Here is a 26,603-nt window from a genome sequence, read left to right as displayed (position 1 = left end):
CTGCGCTCGGTGCGCGGGCATGACGTCCCGCGGCGACGCCAGGTAGCGCGCGTCTCTCCCGGAGGACAACGGGACAGGGACCGTCGCCGGACGCTCTGGATGGTTATTCTGCGCGGCGGTGACGTCGGTTCCTCGAGAAGATGCCCGTGAACGCGATGCCCAGGGGTCGCTCCCTCAACCCCGCGTCCCTGTCCCGGAGCCTGTCGCGGCTCCGGGAGTTCCGGACTCGGACCCGCATCATGCTGTCGCTGGGGGTGTCGCAGATGGTGCTGGGGAGTCTCATCCTGGCGGTCAGCTTCGCCGCGCTGGCGCTCACCACCTCGCCCCGGGTCCGGCACTCGTGTCCGTTCTGGGCCGGTTTCTCAGTAAGTCACATTTACACATTTAAACGTAGGAAAAAGAAATGGACATTCATTTATAATCAGTGCTTCACTCTTTATCTATCTATCTATCTATCTATCTATCTATCTATCTATCTATCTATCTATCTATCTATCTATCTATCTATCTATCTACCTATCTATCTATCTATCTATCTATCTATCTATCTATCTATCTATCTATCTATCTATCTATCTATCTATCTATCTACCTATCTATCTATCTATACACACACGCACAGCAATTTTTGAGAGATGCACTAGTACTTTCAGTGAGTGAATGAACAAAATGAATGAATTAGAACTTCTGTTCTGGTTCACTGTGTGACGGTGACATTGCAGTGCCTGATGTTTTGCTGGAAGTGAACCAGCGGGACTTTTTCTCTTTCTTGGGATCCATGATTATTCTTTTTCTTCAAAAAAAATCATCGGACCGTAATGCAGTACTAGAGGTTAAACGCTCTCGCTCCAGCACTTTTAGTGGAACGAAAAGAAAAGCCGCTTGTTTGCCTCAGAATAACCGTTGACATTTTCGTAGAGCACCATGCCAACGCGGCTCTGGGTTGCCCTGCCAACTGCGATCTACTGTACTGTACTGTACTCTACTGTGCTGTATTGTTACAGGCAGCAGCGGTTGCAGCAGTAGGCACCGAGTCCTGGGCACCACGGAGATCTGGCATAAACGTCTCCGCTCGCCCGTAGTCTGGTGTTGGTTAAGTGACATGTCGTGTGCCACCGCTACGCTTGTCTATGTGACGCGACACTTCTTTGCCCCTTAAAATTTCATAGCAGCCCCTGTAAATATTTATGAGGGCACTTCCTTGATTTCCTGCCAGAGATCCGGCCGGAGCGGGGAGGGGGGTAACCATTCATTTTAGAGCGAGCAGGGGACCACAGGAGAGGGCTGTGTGCTGACAGAGATAACCACCCTGTGGCTGTATGGAGGTCAGAGTTCGGGCCATGTGGGTTTAAGGTTCAAGATAATTTGCCAGATGGGATCAGAGGAACGTTATAAGAACGTTATAAGAACGGTGTGGTTGGCCGTGCAGCATCTGGAAGCAGCAATTTCGTTCTGATGTTCTGCAACATCGCCACACTCCGAGGTTTGGTAATTCTGAGGAGGAACAGGATTCGGGAGACGTGGACGCCTCAGCAAGGGCCCAATCACGCGGCAGGATTCCGGGTTTTCAAGGCCCCGTGTGGACTCTGTAGTTCAGCCTGGGCATGTTTACAGTGGTCAGATCTGGTGGCACGGTGCTTTTCTACAGACGGCAAAACTGAAGCCACCTCTTTTAATAATCACTAATTGGCATAAGTGAACAGTGATCTGGTGGAATGCAACATTTCCTCCTCCGTTTATCTGATTCTCTCATCCCGAGCCTCTTTTATTCACTAATTCCAAATTCAGGATACAAATGTATGACTTACAGACAACTTAACAACTAAAAAAACCTCACCGACATTCTGCACGTCTCTGAACCTTGCATGTTGTAGGTTGTAGGTCCTCGTGGAGGATAAGTGGAGGTTCTGCCCTACTGCTGGCTGATTCGATTTGGTGGAGGTGAATATTTTTATGACATGTGAGGACACACACACCCGCCACCCCTGCGATGGCAGCGAGATGAATTCACGGCAAATTTAATGGCTACGCATCTGTACATTTTCACTGTAAATGCTAATTAACAGACATTTTACTTTACAAAGACTAATTTACTTCTGACCGAAGAGGTCAAGTTTATAGTAAAATTGTTCATTTTAAATACAGTGTGTAAGGGGCATGGTGTACATGTTGAAAATTGATTCCATTTGGGAAGTTTTGTAATGATTCTGGACTATTTTCTCCTTATTTAAGTTTATCATGTTAGTCCTGTCGATGGAATGGGTGATGCTGTATTCAGAAAGCTGATGCAGCATGTTATGGATCCTTTAAATCAAGAAATGTTTCAGAATTGAGAGCCCAGGAATCAAATTTAGAATACCTCATCCGTATTGTCGTGTGTGTGTTTGCCGCCTGCAGTCCCGCTGTTTGTCTAACCGCCTTCTTCATTAAGTCTCACACGTCCCACCAAGCTACAGCTTTAATTACAGCACCGAGGAAACTGCAGCCGGGGCAGAAAGATGACAGGTGCCCAGGCGCCGGGACCCTGCAGATCCTACCCAGCTGCCCCAGCGCCACGAGACGCCCTGTCCTGGCACGTTCCGCGAGACACAGCCTGGCTGCGCAACTGCCTGTAAATGTTAGTGGCGTGGTGCACGATTCCCCAGCAAGCCGCTTTTAATTCATTTCTGTTCACATTTATTCATTTAGCTCGTACCCAGTGTGAGTTTCACTAATTAACGGCCGGTAGGAGGACTAGGTCTATACGGACGGTCCGTCCTTGAATGTGAGCAGGAATGAGGGTGCGAGGAATAAGGTGCCCGAGGCTCAGGTGGCCCATCCGATCCACCCCCACAGAAGAGCTGCTGCAGCACAATCTGCTGGAACATTGAAGTTGGCCGTGATTAACAAGCCCCGCGGTGTAGAGTCTCCGTTCGGTTCAGCATTTCTGGGATGTTCTGGCCTTCCATGGCTCCTGGCTGAGGAAATTTGTGGAGAAAATGAGAAAAAAAAAAAAACAGGTTGCATTTATAATACACGATATAACTAATATAACTAATACAAGTATACAAATGAGTATATACGTGTTGTTTTACTGCTGAGTGAAACTGAACGCCCTGCTTTCCAGTCACTGTTTCCAAGCTGGTGGTAAATCATAAAACATAACACTTGGTGGTCTCTGCTGATTGGACAATAATCACGGGGCTTGGCTGAATTCGCCTGTGTTCAGTGTTGGGATTGCGTGAAATGGCGGGAGAAAGGAACAAAATGGGGAAAATTCCGTTTTTTTGCTCCCAGTCCAGCTCTACAAAAAGCCGGCGTCTCAGCAATCAAGGGCTACAGAGTCGGTTATTTATAGCATCCCTTGTTAAAAGCCGGCTACTCCTTCGGTTCCTTTCTCTCCGCGTTTCCGTTCGTTGCTCCCTCTCTTTGCTCTTCTGAAGAAAGACCTACAAGCCTCACTTTCACCACGTGTCACGGCGCCACTGCGTATTACACTGTTACCGATACGATGCGCCGCCAGTGGAGGAGCTGTCAGTGACGGATGAGGCCGTTGCTAAGGAGCTTGTATCGTGGATACGGCCGGGGAGCGTCGCTCAGGGCGACACCCTGCTGGCTTCCCGTAGCTCCTCTCCTCTTTTCTCTCTTTTTTCCAGTGTGTGTGTGTGTGTGTGTGTGTGTGTGTGCGCCCAGGGTTTCCACCTCTAACAGGCCTCTGAATGGACGGATTGCTGGAGTCGGCTGAGGGGGGCAGCGAGAGGACGGATGATAGATAAGATTTCTGTCCTCTTCTAAAGGATGGAGTGGCTGAATGGGTTTTGCAGGAAGGATGGAAGGACGGACAGGCTTTGTTCTTTTGGTCTGGAGGTCATGAGAGAGAGCAGAGGGGACACCGGCACAGATGGGTTGAGCGTGGACGCACTCTTCATGTAAAAGACTTCTGCATTGTGAACATGAGTGTACTTGCATATGTGTGGATTTTCATCACGTTTACCTTGTCCAGACGGGGACCGTGTGATGTCCAACTGAGGGTGAACTGAGCAGGTATTTTTTATAGAAAATACACAAATGAATAAAAGGGCACACAGCGCAAGACACGTCCAAAATGTCTTCTTTTCTCAAATTTAGTTATCTGTATCTTGGAGAAGAAGGAACTGACTACGAATGCAGCTCTTTAGATCTCTGACACATTACGATGGAATTAGGCTGTGGGTCCAGTCCCCTCGATTTTATCTCCAGTTTCTTACCTGTTCACCTATACATACTGCAGCTTGCATGGGGCCATCAGAAGATGATCTCAGACGATGTGCAGATTATCAGGTAAATCTACATCTTCATTAGTATGCACGACTCCATAACTGTTTAAAATGTGCTTTAATTGGTTGCTAATTAATGCTTGTTATGCCTTACGTCATGTCAATTTATTCAAGGTGTTATTGATTAAGCTACTCATTTTTCCAATACCATTCAAACACATTCACACACACATCGTTGTCCTGTACCCATCTCCATTTCACAAATCTTTCCCAGAGGGGCTCGTTCCGTGACCTCTGACCCACATGTAGAGGTGTTGGCTGCAGCAGTGCAGTGACAGCGGTGACGTGTGTCTGTGTGTTGGTTCATTAATAATATTCTGGGAGAGAGAGAGTGTGTGTGTGTGTGTGTGTGTGTTGGTGAAGGGTGATTTGTATCAGTATGTCAGATGCTGACAGTCCCAGAAGCCCCTGGGTGAAGAGAGGCGCGGCCTCGTTAATTTATTCACCCGTCTCTGCTCTGTGATGAATGTGCGCGTACATATGGTAACCGTAGACACGCTCCGAAACAAGCCTCCCATCTCCACAATACCAGCTGCTAACCACGCTCCTGTGACACCTCCCGTACCCCACCCCCAACACACACACACACACACACACACACACTTACACCTCCGTCCCCGAAGGTCAATAATCACTTTCCTCCTGCTGCTCATTGACAGGAAGTACGTGCCTCTGGAGACAAACCCAAGAAAGAAAACAGGGATGTGTGTGTGTGTGTGAGGGAGAGAGAGAGAGACGTTATCTCACTACACATATAACTGTGTGTGTGTGTGTGTGTGTTTATGCTAATTTACCCACTGCTGATTTAGCTGAATACAGTCAGCTTTCTTTTATATGAAGGTTTTGCTGAGATTCTAAATTCCACATCCTGTATCCGTCCGCCTTCGTTAATGAGTGCAGCGTATGCTGCTGTGTGTGTGTGTGTGTGTGTGTGTGTACACGTGTCTGCATATTTGTTTCTCTGACTGTGTGTGTGTGTGTGTGGGAAGAAGGCCGCACCTTATGCAGCCCAGATGAGCCGAGGCAGGGTTGTTTAATCCATCGCCAGCCTCCTTCTAACATGACACCAAACAGGACGGTGGCGGAGCGGGCGGGGCAGGGCGGGGCGGGGCTGCGGCCAGACGCCTTCGTTCGGAGCGGGAGGTCACTGCAGCCCGGGACGGGAGATTTGCCGCACCACCACGCCATTATTTAACCCCCGCTCCGGCCCCCCTCGCTTTCTCGCAACTCTCAGCATCAGCTCATAAATTCCATTTTCAAACTGTGAAATTGATGTGTTTTTTGGTGACGGAATTCTCTCCTTTCTCTCGATCATGTGATGGTGTGTGTGTTCACACCCCCTTTATGTTTATTTGCTGGACATGTGTGTGTGTGTGTGTGTGTGTGTTTGATGGTGATTTGCAGCACAGATTGTTTGAGCAGCTGATCAGTGTGGACGCTGGGTCCTGGGGGACCTGAGATGGGGGTAGGAGGATCGAGACTGTTCCAGGGTCAGCTCCATCTCCGCCTACGTAACGAGCATCAGAGCCGGGCGGGGCGCAACGGGATAACAGCACGCCGTTCTCCCCAGATCCCCGATTCGTGAGGAAGGATGGGATTAAATGAGGGGAAAAAAGTGGAATTGGGATTTTTTGGTTGTTTCGGGGAGCCCTGCAGCAGGGTGAAGGAAGACGCCATGGCGATGGGACACGTCTGCCTTAAGACTTTGATCAGACCGGGTCTGATGTGCTGAATTTAGATGGACTTTAGTGTTTACCCAGTCAGGGGTCTGTGAAATGGGGGGAGGGGAAATCGATTCGGTATTTTAACATCTTTTGAGGTGAAATTCAAATCCCGGTGTAGGTCAATCGCCGTAATGCTCCTCTCGCCGTAATGCTCTCACCATATTACCCCGTTAACCTTTAACCTCAGGTGAGTAGTAATTTGTGTCCGGTGTGGCGGGGGGGAGTCCCTTTCTAGTTGTTTTTTTTTGTTACACTTTATTAATCCCGAAGGAAATTGCTTCTTTGCTTTTAACCACCACCCTTGGTGAGCAGTGGGCGGCCATGACAGGCTTTGCTCAGTTGACCGGGATTCAAACCGTTTGGCAGTTTGACGAGATCCACAGTGTTCGGAACCTTTTATTATATTAGGCCTTTATGCTTCTTTTGCCAGTAATGACCGTTCCATTGCGCATTATGAGGACTTATCTGCCGTTGCCCACTGGCGTTGGGACGGAAGGATGACCCGTGGCTGGGAGGCGGGAGATGATTTTGATACATCCTCAGCGCTTAGAGGATGCATTTCTCTGAATTAATTTCTCATTGCATACTAATTGGAGAATTACCGGCGCATCAAAGGAGACGCCGCTCCGGGACTTCTCCTTTCTCGGACCGGCCAAATTGCCTCTGACCATTTCTGGAGTGGGATTGAAGTGTGTGTGTGTGTCTGTGAGAGGCAGTCGGATCTTTGTCACACTCATCACTCACTGGTAATGTGGCTTTCGGTAGCTGAGCTGTGCTGAATGAAAATGCTCCTCAGCTCCTTTCAGCGTCCAAACACCGGCTCACGTACGTAACGTTTTTTTATAATGGCCCCCAAGTTCACCGCAATGCACCACTCCTAATGTGCTTTTAATGAAGGTTTATCAGTGCGGTTGAGAAAGAAACTCGGAGGTAGACACTCACACATCCTCCAATATCAACCCAAGCAGGCTCAACCAACATCACCTACAAACCAAAGGTCAAAGTTCACACCCACAACACAAGCCTGGAGCCCTAACAAGCATAAGGAAGACATCAGACGTCTAATGACTCCCGAAGCAGCTCTCTTCTGGAAACAGGGGGAAGGGGAAGTGGTCTCTCTCTCTCTCTCTCTCTCTCCAATTCAGGCTGTCTCCTGCACAGATGTTCTTTTGTTGTTCTCCAACCTGCTCTGTTCTGCACTTTTAACGCTTCTGCTGTGTCTCAGTCGTCTCTGCGCATGTGTGTGTGTGTGCTGGGTGTTCAGTGCCGAGAATGAGCAGAGATGTTCTATAGGTTGGTGAAAATTACGGTGAGCAGATGCTGCAGCGCACTTTGACTTTGATTATTGAGACAACAGCCACATTTTCATTTTTTTTCTCTCTTCCGCCGTTTAGCCAGTGACACACGAGCACATGCCTGTACCGTCCTGGCCACGTTTCTTCTCTGTCCGCTGGTCATTCCAGTATGAAGTTATAAAGTTTACTAGTATAAAAATACTGAAGAATATGTTCTCATACTCATGGCATGAGACCAAAATATGAGACAGAACGTTGGGAACAGAACGAGATGTTTTGCTCCACCAGCACCCATTCTGCTGATCAAGAAGAAGTAATGGAGGCTGATGGGAGCTGACGACTGGTCAATGCTGAGTCCATTAAAGAAGGCGCTGGCTACTGGATATTGAGCCACGGTTAAATCTTCTGCCTTGATTGGTGGGAATAACCGTATGGGGTGTGTTATCTTAACTGGGGGAACGAGGTTAATCCAATCGGCTTTGAACAAACATCAATCAGTTAGTTAGATGGATGGCAATCAATAATTTGATCTCTTAGGGTCCAGTCAACTCCATTTTGTTGTAATGCTAATGAAGTGCAGTTTTAATATTTGCCAGGGTTGTTAGTCTTTAGTGGCGATGACCTCATTTCCCATTCCCAGAATCCCCTGCTCATGCCCTGTGCACAATGTTTTTTAAGTTTGTACCGGCCCGCGATTCACTTCCATGGAGCTCTGCTTCATTATAAGCTTCTTCATTTAGCTCATCAAATAAGACGTTGGTGCACAAGGAACAGATCATTTTAGCACCACGTCTCTCATGCACAGAGAGGTGGCAATTAATGGAAAAAACAGCAGTTCTCGGTTCTCTTGGTGCCTCCGGTCACCACGAGGCACCACGAGCCTCCAGAACAGCTTCAGGGCTCCTTGTACGTCTCTGTTCCTCTGCTGGAGAGACAGACACCATTTTTCAAAAGATCTTTCATCTTCTGCTGGTGTGACAGTACAAGGTACAAAAATACAAGACATTTCCAAAATATTCCATAGGTCTGGAGCTGGGTCGAGATCTGCTGACTGTCGTGTGATTTCGTCTGATGATGGAGCTGTCATCCTGGAAGTATGTGTTTCTCCCACTCCTTTACTCTGGCTTTTCCGGGGCCGCGCCTTTCAGGCAGGTAATTAAATCCCAGCCAGTGCTGGCATTTCCATAAATGACAAGTTGTTTTAAGTTCTACACTGTTTTATTCTATTTTCCCTCCTGGCCTGGGACCTTCTGCAAAAATGACTGGAGAGCAACTGGTGTGTTTACCAGGATGATGCTACTTTTAGATTTGGATTATGAATAGTAATCTGAAAGCAATGGATTCTGGGTAATTCATAGGCTCCTGTGTAGCATGACATCTGGTTGCTGTCTAAATGGATGTCATGGCCATCAGGAGCAGCCATTAGACATAACCTGTCATTCATTCATTCATTCATTCATTCATTTTCTGGTCTTTCATGCATGCATGCATTTTAAGCTTGGTTTTAATGTAGGGCTAAATCAATTAAATCAATTGTGTGGTGCATACTACACAACATGTTTATTGTGATCCATGTGCCAATAAAAAATCCTCTGTCATAATAAATAGTTGTGTTGGGGGGACTGTTGGCAAATCCCATACAGTTAAATCAACTATTTTGTTCACTGAGGATCGTTACAGAGCGGTATTAAGAAAAAAGGATGCAGATGGTGATTTTCTTTCACAGTAAATATCTCCCCGTGTACCTTTTTTTGGCGAGTAATTGAGCTTCCATGGAGCATTTTAACAGCTGTCTGCTGCAGCGCACCCGTCTACGTATCCAAGAATTAATGAAACCGACCTGAAGGGTGAGGTTTTTTTTTATAACAGAATCCAGACCTGATTCTGTACAAATGTCTGAGCTGAAGCCCTTTGTGTTCTCCATTTTATACACACACACACACACACACACACACACACACACACACATATTGTCTGATCATCGTCCATATTATAAGTACTCCTGTTTCATGGGTGAAAGATGTAGCCGCTGTCACTGTGTCCCCAGGGCTGGTCACGCCTCTCCAGCCAGACGCAGGCTGGACAGTTGGATGCACAGAGGGGTTCACAAAAGGCCTTAGAGCCTCCATCTATGTGCGACGCCCTCTGGCTTTTTTATACCCATTTTTATGCCCTTGTAGAGACGTTTAGCATTTTTCCACCAAGGCCCGTAAAGGGTAAGAATACAGTTTTTCTCTTTCTTTTTTTAACACCCGGTGGCTCATTCCAGCACTCTGTGCAATTTGTCTGCTGCCGTTGGGGTTCACTCATGTGTCTGAGAGCTTTTACATGTAATTAACTTTCAGCGGACAGGAACCTGCTATTAGGGGCTGTAATGAGACTCTTTTTGAGCGCGAGGAAGCAGCAGCTGCGCCCCGAGTTCACACTCCTGTGCCGCTTATTATGCATTATACACACATGAAAAATGTGACGCCAGGTTCCCTTGCCCCTGGTCTTATGGTATGGGGTGGTGTTCGGTGAGATTAAAGAACCTTCGTTTTTAAAGAAATTTGGAGGCACTGCACAGATCCCCCTTGTGCGTAGGCAGATAAACGGTATCCACCACGAGGGCAGTGGTGTGAGGAAATGAGCTGCTATAGATAGCCCAGTGGAGGACACTGAATTGCTTCAGACCCCCGAAAAGCATGAGTTCACCTCTGGTGGAGCGATTGTGCTGTAACTGCAGAAGCCTCACAGGCCGGGATTCGGCGAGCCCGTCGCCAACAGGGCCTACAATAGAGCTTCATTTAACGGCACGCCGCTCACAATCGGGTCTGCCCCGGGCCGCTGTCTGCATCCGTCAGTCAGTTTCCCGTTCGGACAAAGCAGCATTGTGGCCGCCACAATGGTAGGCGAGTGGACGTGTGGACGGATGGCCGTTTATTTGTGCTGTGATTAGCGGTGTGGGTTGGGCGGCGGGATGCTGTGTGTCCACTCCGACCCTGATGCCAGAGGCGAAGGAAAAGCAGATTATTGGACGGATGTCTGTCATTTCCTTGCATGTGCTGCTCTCTTTAATAAAAACCCTCCGGACCGGCGACATTTCTCATCACTTCTCGTAATTCTCGAATACCACGTAGATCAGACAGTAGGTCTGAGACGGGTTATCTTTTTCACGAACACCCGACACCTTGACAGGATCTCAGGTGGTAGGGCTGCGCAGGTCTGCGCATTAAATCCAAATGACATGTTTTTAGAACCTTCTAGGATCTCAATCCTTTACTCCGCCTGCTTCCAGCAATAGCAAAAATAACATATGATGATTATTTAGCTGCTTTCCGTTTTGCAGCGATGCTCTCCCTTCGTCATGTGTCACATTTAATAAATATTATATTTTATTTATTCACTTTGAACTTTTATTAACTTTTAGGTTGAAGTTACATTCAAATCTTTGTAAATCTTTGTAAATGCATATTGTTAAAATATGTCTAATTTCCTGTATTGGTCACAGTGGGCAGGAGGAGTCTGCCGGACTGTTGGTGGGAGTGTAATACTGTCATACTGTGAGATTACAGTTTTTTTTTATGTGATTATCTGTGCTGCTACTTGTGTGCAGACATTTACTCTCAGCAAATAACTCAAGATCCTGCCACGTTCACATTAGGTATAATTACAGTGATTCTGTGTGGATGAATGTGTGTGGTCCTACAGTATGCTTCTGTGTGTGTGTGTTGATTTCTGGCTCATATACACTCCTGTTATCTTTCAACTTTTGTCTCTCTTACAGCTTAAAGGGCTCTAGCAAACACCCACAACAAAGGAAAAGATGGATGTCTGGAGGAGGGAAGAGATCTCTATCTGTTAGCCCCTTTTCCCTCCCCTCTTTGTCTTAATTTTCTTCTCCTTCGAACACATGTATGGAACTGGGTAGGATTGCAAAATCCTGTTAACAATAATGTATGAATGAATAAAGGGCAGCATGGGGGCACGCCGCTGACTGGGATCTACAGGCCTCTGGCATCCATATCCTGACAAGTGTAATAAAAGCAGGTCATATAGAGAGAAGGATGGAGCATTTGGCAGAGCCATACAGAGGAATAATCCATTCTCCAACCCAGTGGATTTCACTAATTAGTTCTAATTAGAATCTTTTTGCCAAAGAAATGGGCTAATTGGCAACACCAGGTGGTCTCAGCAAAATCCTGGAGATGTTTTGTGAAGCGCACACTTCCCATCTCTGGGAAGGTCGATGGAAAGAATGGACAAAATAATGGGATTTGAAAGATAAAGCAGGACATGAGTCAGGGGACGTCAGTATTAGGGGGAGGAGCCTGTACCCAGAAGGCATCTTCACTGGATGATGGGGGTTAAAGGGTCAAGCAGCTATCAACAGCTAATGGCGAAGCTAATGGTGGATGGGAACAATGGTGCGAGGGACCCTCATCAGTCCGGGCCGTGCTGACAGCTCAATCACACCTTACGACCCTCAGGCCCTGACCACCGCACACTTCCATCATTCCGTACTTAGATACCAGAAAATTGGAAATTTGGATTATTTGTTTAATTGATTGAAGGTATTGGGAGATGATATCTCTGATCCATGCAGCTATTAAACCCACTTATCCAGGGTCAGGGTCATGGGTAAACTGGACACATCAGGAAGAAGGAAGGAAAAAGGACACACGGGGTAGAATAAGGGGAATTCAGAGAACATGTACCTCGGTTTCAGGGCGTATTTTCCTAGCACTACACAAAACATAGCGCATAGGACGTGTTCAGTAACATCAGAAATAAGAAGTGACCGCTTGCTGTTTACCTCGGAGGGAGGAACTCACTACCCACCAGGGTCTGTGTCACCTTTCAGTTCAATTTTTGTTGGTGAACCCAGAAGATGATCTTCATGATGAAGTTTCTAAGTGGAACAAGGAGCAAGCGGGTAAGATTGTGGTTGTAGCCAAGAGAGTTAGACACTTGTCAATGAAACTTAAGACCACAAAGTCACAGGTTCCATCCCCACTTACCACCATTGTGTCCCTGAGCAAGACACTTAACCCTGAGTGACTCCAGGGGGGACTGTCCCTGTAACTACTGATGATAAGTCCCTCTGGATGAGGGCCTCTGATACATGCTGTAAATGTCAATGATTGACAGCTCTCACTCTCACTACTTCCTCATTCTGGACAATTTAAACCCCTCTTTAGACCAGGTCTAGTAAGGGATCAATTTCCTATTTTTCTCCTGTTTCCACCCATTTCTACTCCCCTTGTCTGCCGGCATCACAAATGGGATTTCTGGTGTAAAAAAATCTGTTTATCAATACTTTACTTTAAGTATTCTAATTCAGATTCAGAAAACTTAAATTAAATGAATGAACAATGTTCATGAACACCTATATAACCGCTGGAAATTTTGAGTTTCATGGATGGATTTATTTATTTAGCCACAGTGAATGTATCTGCCTCGTCCTTTTGAACCTGAATGCTTCTTGGAGAACGGCAGGAAGACTCGGCTTTTGATTGTGCTTGCGAGGGTAAAGCTGGGGGCAGAACAGATATATGTGACAGTGAGAAACAGGCAGCCATAAAGGCTCCTCTGTGAGCCGGCAGCAGACAGTTTAATGCCTCGGGGGGACGAAAGGTCACAAAAGAATCCTCAATGAAGCTCTATCTATTTTCCCTGATTTCCGCACCTCAACAAAAGCCTCTTCCCCCCTCGCTTTCAGCCTCTCCTACGGTTTTATTCCCTTGTTTTGAGCTCGGTGCCGCGGTAATGACTTCCTGCTTGAGAGTGCCAGTTTGTCAGCCCGCATTTTCTGGAGTCGCTTTACAGCCAAATTAATCAGTCTGACATGACGTTAAATGCTTGTTTCAATGGAGCCGCCCTTCCAACGGCGAAATGTATTTGCAGAGGCTTTCCCTCCGTGATTGAAATGCAAAAATCAGCCCGTTTTTATTATTTAGTTATTTTTTATGCTGATTCCCATCCTATTGACAGTGCTGGGCCCTGGCACCGGCAGTTCAATTTTCAAGATGGTGATTTGGCTGAATAGTAATAAAAAAAAAAAGTAAAAAATGTCCGTATTCATTTGATTCTGCTGATGGTCAGATATGGCTGGTGTCTTGCTTGTGCAGGAAGTGTTTGAAAGCCTTTGAAGGGCAATTTTCTGCAGAGCCTCAGAGTTTAAGTATGTTTGCGGCTTCCCAATGCACTCTGCGCCTGCAAGTCACAGGGTATTAACATCAAGATGGTCCTGGTTTACAGCTAATAGAAATGAAGGGGAGAGAAAGGAAAGAACGTGTGAAGAAGAGAAGTAGAAAGACAGGCCGGGCTGTAAAAAGGGGGGGTTAGAGATAGTGTCTATTGAAAGAAGATATCTGCCAAGCTCTCTGTACTCGGCTGCTTTCTTTCTCTACAGCTCCGACTTTATTAAAGCCACGGCGCTCTGCAGGGGGACCGAGTCTTTCCACTGACAGCCGGGACTGGGAGAGAGCTCCAGGAAATGCTGTTGCTCTTGGCCTCTGTCTCGCTCTCCCTGTCTGGCTGAGAGATTGAACGATGGCGGATCTGAAGAAACGCCCTGCCCCGACAAGGCCTGACCTTTAGCACTGAAGGGAAGACAGTGGCTTCTGTTCAACAGCCATATGGCACTTTTCCACCAGCTCGTGTCACATATAAACATCCAAGCCATGCCAACACTGCATCATCCAAACAGTTATATTGCTTAAAATAATGTTTCTAATAAATGCAATGATGGAATAAATTGGCTAATCAGAAGTTAAGGTGGACGACAATATCCTCCAAATTGCATTAAACAACAAAGAAAAACTGAACCTTCACTCAGGTACAGTTAAAACAGAGTAGAATAGAGAAAGAGAATTGAATAGAAGAGAATAGTTTTTAGTTTGTCTCCTGTGGTACATTCAAAATTCAATTTATCTCATTCATTAAAAGCACATCTGTATATTCAGACTGCAGATGTACTTAAATATGGTAAATATAAAACTGTACACATTAAAACAGAATATAGGGTGGTAGTAGCCTAGTGGGTAAGACACTCTCCTATGAACCACTTACTACCAACCTGTCCCTGAGCAAGACACTTAACCCTGAGTGTCTCCAGGGGGACCGTCCCTGTCACTGTAAGGCACTCTGGACAAGGGCGTCTGATAGATGAAAATATTGCACTGGATCCATCACTGTTGAAGACCTGCGTTGAATAACTTATGTTGCCCTGGGAAGACCTCCCAGAGGGCATCAGGGTGAAGACGTGAAGATATGATGAAGAAATGTAGGTTTGGATGAAACATGGATGGGGAGGAATATAGTGGGGGAATAGTGGGTACACACACATTTTCACTTAGGGGTGTTCTCACCTTGATCCTAGTCATTTAGACATTCCTGGCTGTGTTTTTAGTTATTTTGAAGGGACAGCAACATTCACTCTGTTATACAAGTTGTACACTGACTACTTTACATTGTATTAAAGGGTCATATGTTCTGTGTTGACCCAGGGAACAATATAATACAATTTTAGATACTGTAAGCTAAGGGACCAGACAGTAGCGTTGGCTGACTGAGATAGATGTGCTGTTGGTTTGATGAAACCATTCAGGAGGGGAAACACCCATATAGACACGTAGGTCACTATTTTCAATTTGCCGCTAAGCGCAATGCTGCTTGTAAGGTGTGGAGATTGTAGGATTTACATTAAAACATAAACCTAAGGTTAAGGTTATAGGTTCAAATCCCAATCCACCAAGGTGCCACTGAGGAGCCACTGAGCAAAGCACCGTCCCCACACACTGCTCCGCAGGTGACTGTCATGGCTGCCCACTGCTCACCAAGGGTGATGGTTAAAAGCAGAGGACACGTTTCATAGTGTCACCATGTGCTGCGCTGCAGTGTTTCACGATGATAATCATTTCACTTTCAAATACTGTTTTTTACAAAGTTTGCTGCTTCGATTTTTATTATGGCAATTTGCATATACTCAAGAATATTATGAAGAGTGATCAGATGAATAGCAAAGCCACTCTTTGACATGAAAATGAACTTAATAAAAAAAACATTTCCACTGCTTTTCAGTCCTTCCACAAAAGGACCTGCTGAGATCATTTCAGTGATCCTTAACACAAGTGAGAGTGTTGAGGAGCACAAGACTGGAGATCATTCTGTCATGCTGATTGAATAGCAGATTGGATGCTTTAAAAGGAGGATCATTGTTCCCTCTGTTAACCATGTTTACCTGAAAGGAAACACGTGAAGTCATCACTGTGTTGCATAAAAAGGGCTTCGCAGGCAAGGATTCTGCTGCTACTAAGATTGCACCATAATCAACTATTTGAAGACTGAGATGAAGACTTTTGGAGGATGACCTGGTGTCAAGAAATGCAGCAAAGAAGCCACGTCTCTCCAAGAAAAACATCAAGGACAGACTGATATCCTGCAAAAAGTTCAGGGATTGGACTGCTGAGAACTGGGTAAAGTCATTTTCTCTGATAAAGCCCCTTTCTGGTTGTTTGGGGCATCTGGATAAATAATTGTCTGGAGAAGAAAAGGTCTCGTGCCAACAGTAAAGCATCCTGAGACCATTCATGTGTGGAGCTGCTTCTCATCCAAGGAACTCACAATTTTGCCTAAGAGCACAGCAATGAATAAAGAATGGTACCAAAACATGAACAGCAACTTCTCCCAACCATCCAAGAACAGTTTGGTGAAGAACACGGTGCTCCATCTAGCGTGATGGAGCACCGTGCCATAAGACATGCCATAAGTGAGAACTAAGTGGTTCAGGAAACAAGACATTGAAATTTTAGATCCCAGATCTTAATCCAATTGAGAACTTGTGGTCCATCCTAAAGAGGCGGGTGGACAAAAAAAAACAAAAAATTCTGACAAACTCCAAGCACTGATTATGAAGGAATGGGTCGCCATCAGTCAGGATTGGGGCCAGAAGTTGATTGACAGCATGCCAGGATGAATTGCAGAGGTCTTGAAAAAAGGGCGAACACTGCAAATACTGAATCTTTGCATAAACTTGATCTAATTGTCAATAAAAGCCTTTGAAAGTTATGAAATGCTTGTAATTAAACTTTAGTACACCACAGAATCAACTGGCAAAAAGATCTAAAACACTGAAGCAACAAAACATTGTGAAAACCAGGATTTGTGTCATTTTTAAAGCTTTGGGCCCCGACTACAGTGTTTCTTTCTTGTTTTATGTACATATAAATCCTGAGGACGTGTTTGGCCCTGGATTAGTGAACAAGGTCCATGCTTGGCACGTAGCACTGGACTTAAGAACAGTGCTGTAGACTATAATCGAAGCTGGCCACGTATTGGCTACTGGACGGCTCCCTCCGCAGGGCATGTCACATCGCTGGCTGCCAGTCCACGTTAGCTGCAGTGTCTGCCGGACGCTGCGCATGTTTCCACCACCATCGTCTTCTGCCCTGCAGGGAATCAGCTTTTGGCTGAAGTGTTGCGGCCCAAGAGTTGCCAAGATCGTCTAACCCTTCTGAACGAGGGTCCCATATTCTGATAATCTCCAAGTGTCTCCGGCCAGTTTCCTGATTTTTTTATGGTAAAGGGGGTTATAATGAGGACAGAGGACGCCTCCGTAAACTCAAGCGCTGGTGGTTGGTGGTTGTTCGCCAACTCTGATATTTGGGGGTTACCCTGCTGAGATGGGGTTTCAGTGTGAGGCTTGATTGTCGTCCAGCTCAAACAGAGTCATGGCTCATACAGGCCGTGCTCCGCGGTGCTGTGATGGTGGTCAATTCATCTATTTATTCAAAGGGATGGTAAACATTAATCCTAAGTGCTGCTCAAAGAAGCTAATCGATAAGCCAACAATTAGTGTAGTCTTACACCGGGGACAGAGAGGAGGCATTTCAGGCCTAATTGAAAGTGAGAGCAGGGTGTGTTCTGGTGTGGCTCTTTTAACATTTTCAGCCATCTTCCTGTGTGAAAGATTGTCGATTCGGGTTGTCAAAAAAGGAAAGAAAAAATTCCATTTGTCAAAACTGCATGCTCTCATAACAATAAAATGGATGTGGCCAATAAGTACAACAGGCATGTGTTGAATAAGGCTGTTTGTCAAACGCGCTCTTCGGTACAGAACTCTTTAAAATGAGCAGAAAGCCCCTGGAAGTGGCGTTTTTTTGGAATAATAGGAAATCTCCTGAGGGTGACGTGTGTGTGAGTGTTTCTGTGTGTTGCTGGGGTTGGGGGGTTATTAGGAGTTCAAAGCCACTGTGACTCCTGATGGAATTTCAGATGAAATCATGAAATATTTCAGTGACGGCAGCAATGTTTTTCACTTGTTATGGCTGAAGCATGCGTGTCTCAGTTCATGGCGTGGAGCTATTTCCTTTCAATTTTACTGGATAAAATGCATAGCTATTGGTCAATAATGAAGCCTATAGGGCTGTAAAGCTCATTCTGTTTCTCTTGTCTAGACATGATTTCCACTCGTTGTTTCTGTAAATTCTGTAAAATAAATTTCCCTCCACGTTCTACATTTTAAAATGAATACTATTGGGGCAGTGGTGGCCTAGCGGTTAAGGAAACGGCCCCGTAATCAGAAGGTTGCCAGTTCGAATCCCGTTCTGCCAATGTGCCACTGAGCAAAGCACCGTCCCCACACACTGCTCCCCGGGCGCCTGTCATGGCTGCCCACTGCTCACTCAGGGTAATGGGTAGATGCAGAGGAAAAACTTCACTGTGTGCACTGTGTGCTGTGCAGCTGTGTATCACATGTGACAATCACTTTCACTATTCTGCACCAAAAACTGAAGCCAGATGAGAACAAAATTTTTTTACTTTTGTCACGAAAAACTGTTCTAATTCTAGTATTTTGTGTGAAGCTGTTTTAAGCATGATTCCAACAGATAGGAAGCTGTGAACTGTTTAGGGAAGAGTTTTGTCGGAAGCTGACGGCATGGGGCGTTTTTACTTTTTTCTTTGCATTTGAATGAATCGTAATTTTTTGATCAAGAATAATTCTGTAATATTTTAGCAGCCAAGCTTCCCCTTCATAAAGTATTACTGACAATGCAGTGTGTTCCCAATTAAGCAAGTTTGGAAGGAGGAATTTTGTCTGAATTTTCACTTCAGAAAACACATTTTTTCAGAACATAACGGTGGCCTAGAAGGAAACACCACTAAGGACAAAGCGTTCTCTGGTGTCTGAGAAGGGAAAATACCACAATAATACACCTGTACTCCGCACCTCCTCCATTTTCATTCATTTCCGCCTGCCACCGCCTCCTTTTCATCAGCATGATGTAAGCCCGTAAACATTGCTATGACGACGGCGTCGTTGCCACTGACAGTGCGTGTTAATTTCAGGGTCGGAGACGGAGCGGCGCACCTAATGAACCGGCCGCTCAGCTGCTCGGTGGCCTAATGCGTGCCATTCCCGAGTCGGGGGGAGGGGGGTGCCTTATACGGAGAGATGAAATGAAATTGTGGGAATCCGACTGCAGTCTTCATTCTGCTCATTTCCTGAATAAACCAGCTTCTTGCTGCCACATTTTTTTTACTTCTTCACATAACATTAGAAACATTGCAACAATGTGCAATATCCTGTTCTATGTAGATAAAAGAAGAATTGTCTAGGTTAAGCAGATTAAAAAGGTACCATTTTTCTAAAAAATGTGCACAGAAGAAAATCTATTTTGCTTAATATTTTTCTTTTAAAGAATTCTCATGTGACTGTGGAACATGGTCAAAAATAATTAATACAGCTGTTCGGTGCACTTATTTAAATTTTTATCTATTCATTTCAAAGTGGAATTTGTAACATTTACAATTTGCTGTTTAGCGATGACAACCAGTCGTCATTCAGGTAGGTTCCGCAATTCCTCTAGAATCCCAGAATACCTCTCAACCAATCAAGCAAGTTTGTACAGTGCCGTGGAGTTAAAAAGAAATAAGGTGCATGTGAATTGCATCGCCATGAAACGGTTCACTTATCAGATTGGGGAAGATACATGTGTTCATATACAGCAGGATGATATTTTATTGGCGTATTGCCCAGCCCATCTGTCCATCCATCACGTACCCCCCCCACCTTATCACTCTCCCTCTCCTTCACTCTCCTTCATTCCATCATCCTCTCCCCCTCGGCCGGCCGAGGCGTTCTTGTCACACTTCATTCGCCTCTGTGGCGGGCGGGGGGGACGGGGGCGGGGGACTGGTGGTCATGTTTGTCGTCGCCGCTGATCAAATGCGCCGCCATTTCTTTTGAAGTGAGACGCAGCATCACAACACATCAAAGCGGCCCTTGAAGCATTTGCTGATGAGTCGGAGGCGTGAGGGGCATCTTCAGCCTCAGTGTGGGGGTCACCGAGTTGGGGCTTTTTGGAGGGTCTCCTGATGCAGGCTGCATTACAGGCAGAGTTTGGGGGACCGGCTTGTCATTTTCTATCTTCCCTCCTTTCGCATTCATCTTCTGTTGCATCTTCTGTGATGTTTACTGCCTGAGACGGAGCTCTCTTGGCCCAGCGAAAGAAATATTGCATTGCGAGGAGCGAAGCCCCGACCCCCCTGCCCCCCGGCCAATATAGTGATTACTAGGATGTGCGACCTTTTCTGGCGCGGCGGGTCATCACATGGTGAGGATGAAGAGATGGAAAAATGAGGGACGGGCCTGACGCCCCCCTCTCTCTGTTGTGGACATGCTGCATGGGTCTCCTGAATAAGATGAATGGGATGGGGGGGTGGTACACTGTCCTGGCTGTTTTTGGTGTGTGTGTGTGGCTTGGTTGGCCGTAACCCAGCCTTGGTTGCGTCAGTCCTCTGTTTCGGCATTTCTTCAGCAGTTATGTCTTCATAGCTTCGACTCGTTTTTTTCTCCTAAAGCGCTGTTAACTGCTGCAAAAATGAGCTTTGATACAATTCTTTTATTTTCAGCAGATGTGGCTTTAAACTGATGAATCAGCCACAGTTGCAACAACAAGCCAATAACCATCCAGCCGTTCTGAGTTCTTGTTTGTTTCATGTGCCAGTCTTGATGAAGCCTGTGATGCAACTCGTTGATGAATTGCGCTGGATATTTCCTACCTCCCGCAGTCCGAATCCATCGCCTCGCCCGGGTAAAATGCTGCCATTTGTACGATGTGGGGACGGGAGGTCCTGGTGTGTAGCTGTGGAGCAACAGCTGCCCAGCACACTGGCGGACGAGCCAATCTGTCTCGCACGGTCTGACGGACCGCAGTGCATGCTGGGATAAAGGAGGCGAGATGCAGAGCCAGTGTATTAGGACTGATGGGCACCCCATTAGCCTGCTGTATGTGTGTCTGAAGTGTGAACAGAGGTGTTGACGCCTCTGGACCGGATTATCCAGTGGAACCAGTGGTTGTCCAGGCTTGACCATCTGTGCCCCGCAGCCCACAGGGACAGACCCTCATAGGGGGGTAAAGTCAGGGTCTGGCGGTACAGGAGTCCGAACAGCAGGCGGACCGACAGTGAAAGAGACCAGTGAAAGAAACATCTCATTACATTATATTATACATTAAATTATACAGCATTATACATTACATTACATTATACAGCATTAAACATTACATTAAATTATACAGCTCATTATACATTACAGTACATTATACAGCATGACCGGCAAGTGAAGTTCGTTAAGATGGTGGAACAAATAGTTTGATCAGCTTCAGACATGTTTTCAATTTTATTATATTTTACATTTATGGCATTATCCAGAGCGACTTACAGTCAGTAGTTACAGGGACAGTCCCCCCGGAGACACTCAGGGGTAAGTTACACAATGGTAGTAAGTGGGGTTTGAACCTGGGTCTTCTGGGTCTAGTTTAGCATGATCTGACTTTGTCCTGAATGTGTTGTGCCATTGTTTCTAGACCAGTCATTATATTTGTATGTATGTCACATCATTGTTATTAGCTTATTAACAATGTTTAATGGTAACAAAAAACCAATATATTTACTTTAAATAAACAATTACTAGATCTGTTTCTACTTGATGCAAAAAGTAGAACAAAATGCATTGCTTTTAGGAAATGTATGGCATTGAGTTGTAACTTTTTCATTAGTTACTCCACTCATACCTTTGGTTCAGCTGAGAAAAAGTTGTGTATAGTACCTGGTTCCTGATACCTCTGTGGTCAAGGAAATGAATCACCTATAAGTGGTGTTGTTTTCTTCAATTAAATTTATGACGGAATATCTTTGCAAACTAACCTTCTTGTTGTCATGAATACGAGACGAGGTGTGAATGCTGGTCATGCGATGATATCTATAATAAAATATATCATGTAATATTGTTGATGAATAAAAATGAGAAAATATAAATGACTTATAAGATAAAAATTATATTGAAATGTTTCTTAATTTGTGCTGACGAAGAGGAGACGAGACGTTATTTCCTCGGGTTTAATCATGTTAATCATGTTATTATATCATGGTTTCTGTTTCCTATATCTCCAATCCGGTTGCACAGATGACATCACAGATGACGTCACTTCCACAATACGCAATCATGGAATTAATTAAATTTTTAGTATATTTCTGATGGGTGAGCAGATGGCTGAAAGAAAATGAGGACATGATCTTTGGGTGCACTTTTTATTTCAAAGAAGTGGAAAAAACAGAATGTGTGCTCAAAAAACATTGAACAAATCAGAGCATCTTCTGTGTCTGTATCTATATGGTAACAATAATATAATAATAAAATAAGCTTGTTTAAACAAAAGGTAGTTTTTGTCTCTTCTAATTAAATAGAATTGCATTTCTTAAAAAAACAATACTAATACAATACTAAAATACAATTTTTCTAATTTAAAATACAATTACTAGAAATAGACTAAAATGTCATCAGTTCTTGTTGACTAAAATGAGACTAAAATGTCATTAGTTTTCATTGACTTAAACTAGACTAAAATAGTCATGGATAAATGAGTCCGATACCAATATCAGTTGTTTAGCATTTTATGGACAGAGCCCGGACAGAACACCCCCTTTGAAAGTTCGTTTCCTAATTTCTGATGTGATTTAAAATTCCTAGGTAACTGGATCCTTCCCCTTTTTAAACCACAAGCAGAGACAGCCACAGGGTGGCACTTGTAGCAGCAGCCTTTCCAGTGATTTTAGTGCCAGTCGCGTGGCACCCTGTCACCCGGGCGTGTAGAGCACTTAGAACACAACAAGGCTGAGGAGCTGCGGTGGGATATAAAAATGAGCCCTGGATCTCTTGGAGATCTGTGTGTGTGAATGAAAACAGGGATACTCTTGCTCACATTTTGATATTTTCCAGATTTCCTTGTAACCTTTTTTCATTTCTTCCGGAGTTTAAAAGGAAAAAAAAGAACTGCTCAGAGAGGCGCATAAAGAGGGCACAGTTGGACGGTCACCTGTGTCATGTGTGCAGGCTCAATCTCGGCCTCCGACCGGACTTATTCCTTTGATCTGTGAAATGAAAGGTGGTCGGACACGTCCTAGTCAGGTGAATGAAGTCAAATGAAACCCGCAGCTTTTGGCAGCCCAGCCAAGTGGAAATGCACCCCCGTCCAGGTCTAAAGCCTTCTGCCCTCCAGTCTTTTAGCACCCAGTGAAGGGTGGAATTCCCATCCTGCCTGCAACAGGAGGCTGGAATTCAGCTTATCACTGAGCCTCTTTCATCTGTATTGTATTGTTGCATCGACAATGCAGCATATTTTTCTGTTGACCAAGATCATAAATGATTTTTTCTGTGTTGTTTCTGTTGTAGATGTTTATAGGAAGTTGGGCCTGGACAATGCCGACTATTCCGTGGATCGCTTATATACGTTCTCAGCAAACCGTATGGATTTCCCGTTTAATGTTATAGCGAGTTTCATTACTGTTGGAACTCAGCGATACACCGCAATAGATTATCTTTGCTTGCGTTCGGGTCGATGCAGAGAATTACACCGGGCTCCCGAAAGGCCAGTAGTGTTCACTTTTTTAATGGAAATGCACGGTCGCACCAATATTGTTTTCAGGGAAAACTAATCCCTATTGATTTGTGGGGCACTTTTATAAATTGAGAGGGTTTGTGAGGCCTCAACGCTGTGTGGATGAGGGAGCGAGAGAGTGAGAGACGTGTCTACATGTATGTGTGCATGAGAGAATGGGAAATGACCGTGGTCTGTACAGTATTGCCCTGTCGGGGTGGCTCTTTGTAGCAGCAACTACTGATGTCCTTTAAAATCCTCTGTGTGTGTTCATCAGCTTGATACGTTGCGATGCTGCATTCTCTTACTGTTGCTCAAAGAGTGACTGAAGCTTTCGTCCAACTTTCCTTGGACGTTTCAACCCTCAACCACAGTGGTGGCCTAGCGGGTAAGAAAACAGACCTCTAATGGTTGCCGGGTCGAATCCCGCACCACCAAGGTGCCACTGAGCAAAGTACTGTCCCCACACACTGCTACCCGGGCGCCTTTAATGGCGCCCCCACACACACGCCCCCCACACACTGCTCCCCGGGCGCCTTTAATGGCTGCCCACTGCTCTCCAAAGGGTGATGGTTAAAAGCAGAGGACACATTTCATTGTGACACCGTGTTTCACAAAGACAATCACTTCACTTTCTTTCACTTTTTTCAATGCCCTCCATTGGCAGTGATGGCCAGTAACTGCCCATCTTCTCTTGGCTTCCATCTTAATTCCTCCCTCCTTTTCCATATGAATATATTCCATATGGGAATATTTGAATATCTGACCACTTTAAACCCATACTGAAAATGAAAAAAAATCAGCTGCAGCTACATGTAGTAAATGTACATCTTGAAACAGGTGCCCACATTTGTGTGTGTGTGTGTGTGTGTGTGTGAACTTGGTGATGGAAGGCACAATCATGTGACTTGAATGTTAACCCGGTGAATGTGAGCCCAGCAGGACGTTGTAGGAGTGTGTTCATCATCAGCGCTCATTAGACGGAGCTTGATAAGTCTTTCTACTGCCTTACTGCTGCTCTGCCTGCACATGGACTTCATGCTGAGGGTGGGAGCTACTGAGATTTCAGGGGAGTCTGCGGGGCTGACAGAAAGTCACGTACACATGTACTGTGTTTTATTAGATCCATAATCAGATATAATCAATTATTGTCCGGCAAGAATCAATAACGGCAATTACATTTGACCTCATTTAAGTGCCTTGACATCTTCTCAGAGCTGAAGTGAAAAATCCCTGCTCCCATTGCACATTCTGGTTGTACAGTAACAGTTTGTGGAGCTTTGTGGTGGGAGGCCAGGGAATCTTTGGCAGAAAATCTGGCTTTTGGGGGTAAAAAAAAGAAAAAATCAGTGCACCATTAAAAATAGAATCTGTCTAATGCGCCAAACTCAAAGCCTTAATCTCTCTCTCTCTCTCTCTCTCTCTCTCTCTCTCTCTCTCATGGATACCCTCTCCAAGATGAGAGCATTTGTGCCGACACTTTCTAATGGGCGGCTTTGCTTTTCACGATCCGGCGTGCATAATTATGAATTATGAATAAACTGTAATTAGTGTCATTGTTCGCACCCTCGCATGGCTAAATTGGACTGGCCTCAGTCCGAGGTCATTCCGCTCCTTTGTCTCTGCTGTGGAGTGGAGCGTTTTGATTAATGAAAGCGATAAGTGCGTCGGCCGCCTCACACCCATCGGGTGCAGTGTGGGTACGTTTGTTTTTTGCGCGTGAGACGAAGTCACTTCTGTTGTGTGGGCAGGGTGGTGCTAAATGAACAGGGTGAGGGTTTTTTTTTACACCCATCCCAGCGTTCTGCACTGGATTCCATACGGTAAATCCGGGCGAAGGGAAGCCGGTAGGGGGGTTAGATCCCGGTGGGTTGGTGTTCATGCAAATCAGCCCTGCAGAGACTGATGGTGCAGAACATAAATTCTGTTCCTTCTAACTGCGGGTTCCCACATTTCTTATTCCTCCCGATACACGTTCAGCAGCTGACCGGATGTTGACACAAATAAACGCTCAATGCGTTACTGCGCCTGATGCCCATACTTAATAAACACACCTCCAGCGTCCAGACACGGGGAATCGCTCAACTGCATGAGCAGCAACTAAAAGTCTTTCACCGTCTCCATCCTTATGATTGTTTCTACTCCAGCCATCAGTCTGTTGGCGTTGTGGTTGCTGTGAAGATAGAGAAACCCGTGTTAAGGATGAGAGTGGTCAGTGTGGTGTTGGTGGCTTTTCCCTTCCGACTGTATATATGTATTTCCTTGTGTGTGTGTGTGTGTGTGTGTGTGTGTGTGTGGCGGTATTGTTGGTTGGTTGTTTAGTGTGTGCAGCACTCCAGGAATTGGTTGATGGTTTCACGTATGCACATTGTAATTAAATACAGTAGTTTTACTTCAGGTCTGGATGCCTCTCCTTCGTTGTTCAAATAGGCATGCTGAGCCAATACACCTTGTGTGTTTTATCTCCTCTTTCCATCGAACATGTCTCTTCCTCTGCAGCTTTAAGGCCAACCACGGATCTCTGCCCTGAAGGGACCACTAAACTCCTCACACCACTTGCACTGGCTGTTTTTCATTCCATACACAAGACACCTCAGGGATCCCTTAGTGAGAAGGTTTCTGATGACTGTAGGTCTTATTTGTTCCTCAGCCCAGGGCAACAGTAATGTGTGTGTGTGTGTGTGTGTGTCGCAGTGGGCGGGTGCATGTGTGTGTTAAATCAGTGTGACTTTGTTGGTAAAATATAAAGAGGTATGATGGATATGACGGAGCGTGAAGGTGGATTTATTCAGCCAGTGCTCAGAGGATGAATGAGCCCATCTGTCCAATGGCAGCGGGGCTGTGGATTTTTACTTCTCCTTCCGTCATGGTGCATCATGAGGAGTTACACTGAGCTTACTCAGCTACAGAACATCAAACAGCACAGCAATTTGTGTGTGTGTATGTGTGTGTGTGTGTGTGAGTGTGTAAACTAATTATGGGGTTCTCCTCTGATAAGATCTTTTTCTCATTGGAGAAGACAACCAGCAGCCAACCAGCACTGGCCAATATCTCGCTGTAACACTCCTGAACATTCAGGGTTTTTTTTTATGAGTGAGAGTGTATATGTGTGTTTGTTTACATGGTGTGTGGATCTGTGTGTGTTTGTGTGTGTGTGTGTGTGTGTGTGTGTGTCCCCTCCGGAACCCGCTCCTGTCTCTTCCTCTCCAATCATGGCTATCTGGGGCACAGCTCTCAGATCAGGCCTGACTCTCTGGCTGATGTGTAAGTGAGAACATTAACCACTGGGTACACGCACACACACACGCACACACACACGCACACACAGTTACTCACGTGCAAACTAATGCGCTGACTGATTTGTTT

General features: G+C 45.5%; 1 protein-coding gene across 2 annotated transcripts in view; it reads left to right on the top strand.

Moving 5' to 3' along the window:
• fam189a1 (family with sequence similarity 189 member A1) overlaps positions 1 to 26,603 on the top strand; it is a 110,021-nt gene continuing 83,418 nt past the window's right edge. For both annotated transcript variants that reach the window (XM_028956578.1, XM_028956577.1), the window contains exon 1: positions 1 to 365. In XM_028956578.1, coding sequence (XP_028812411.1) covers positions 141 to 365 — 225 coding nt within the window. In that variant the 5' untranslated portion in view covers positions 1 to 140. The remainder of the gene's footprint in view (positions 366 to 26,603) is intronic.

Source organism: Denticeps clupeoides, chromosome 16 (genome assembly GCF_900700375.1).
Source record: "Denticeps clupeoides chromosome 16, fDenClu1.1, whole genome shotgun sequence".
NCBI lineage: Eukaryota > Metazoa > Chordata > Actinopteri > Clupeiformes > Denticipitidae > Denticeps > Denticeps clupeoides.
The sequence above is the reverse complement of the archived record's forward strand: the minus strand, read 5'-3'. Positions and strand labels throughout refer to the sequence as shown.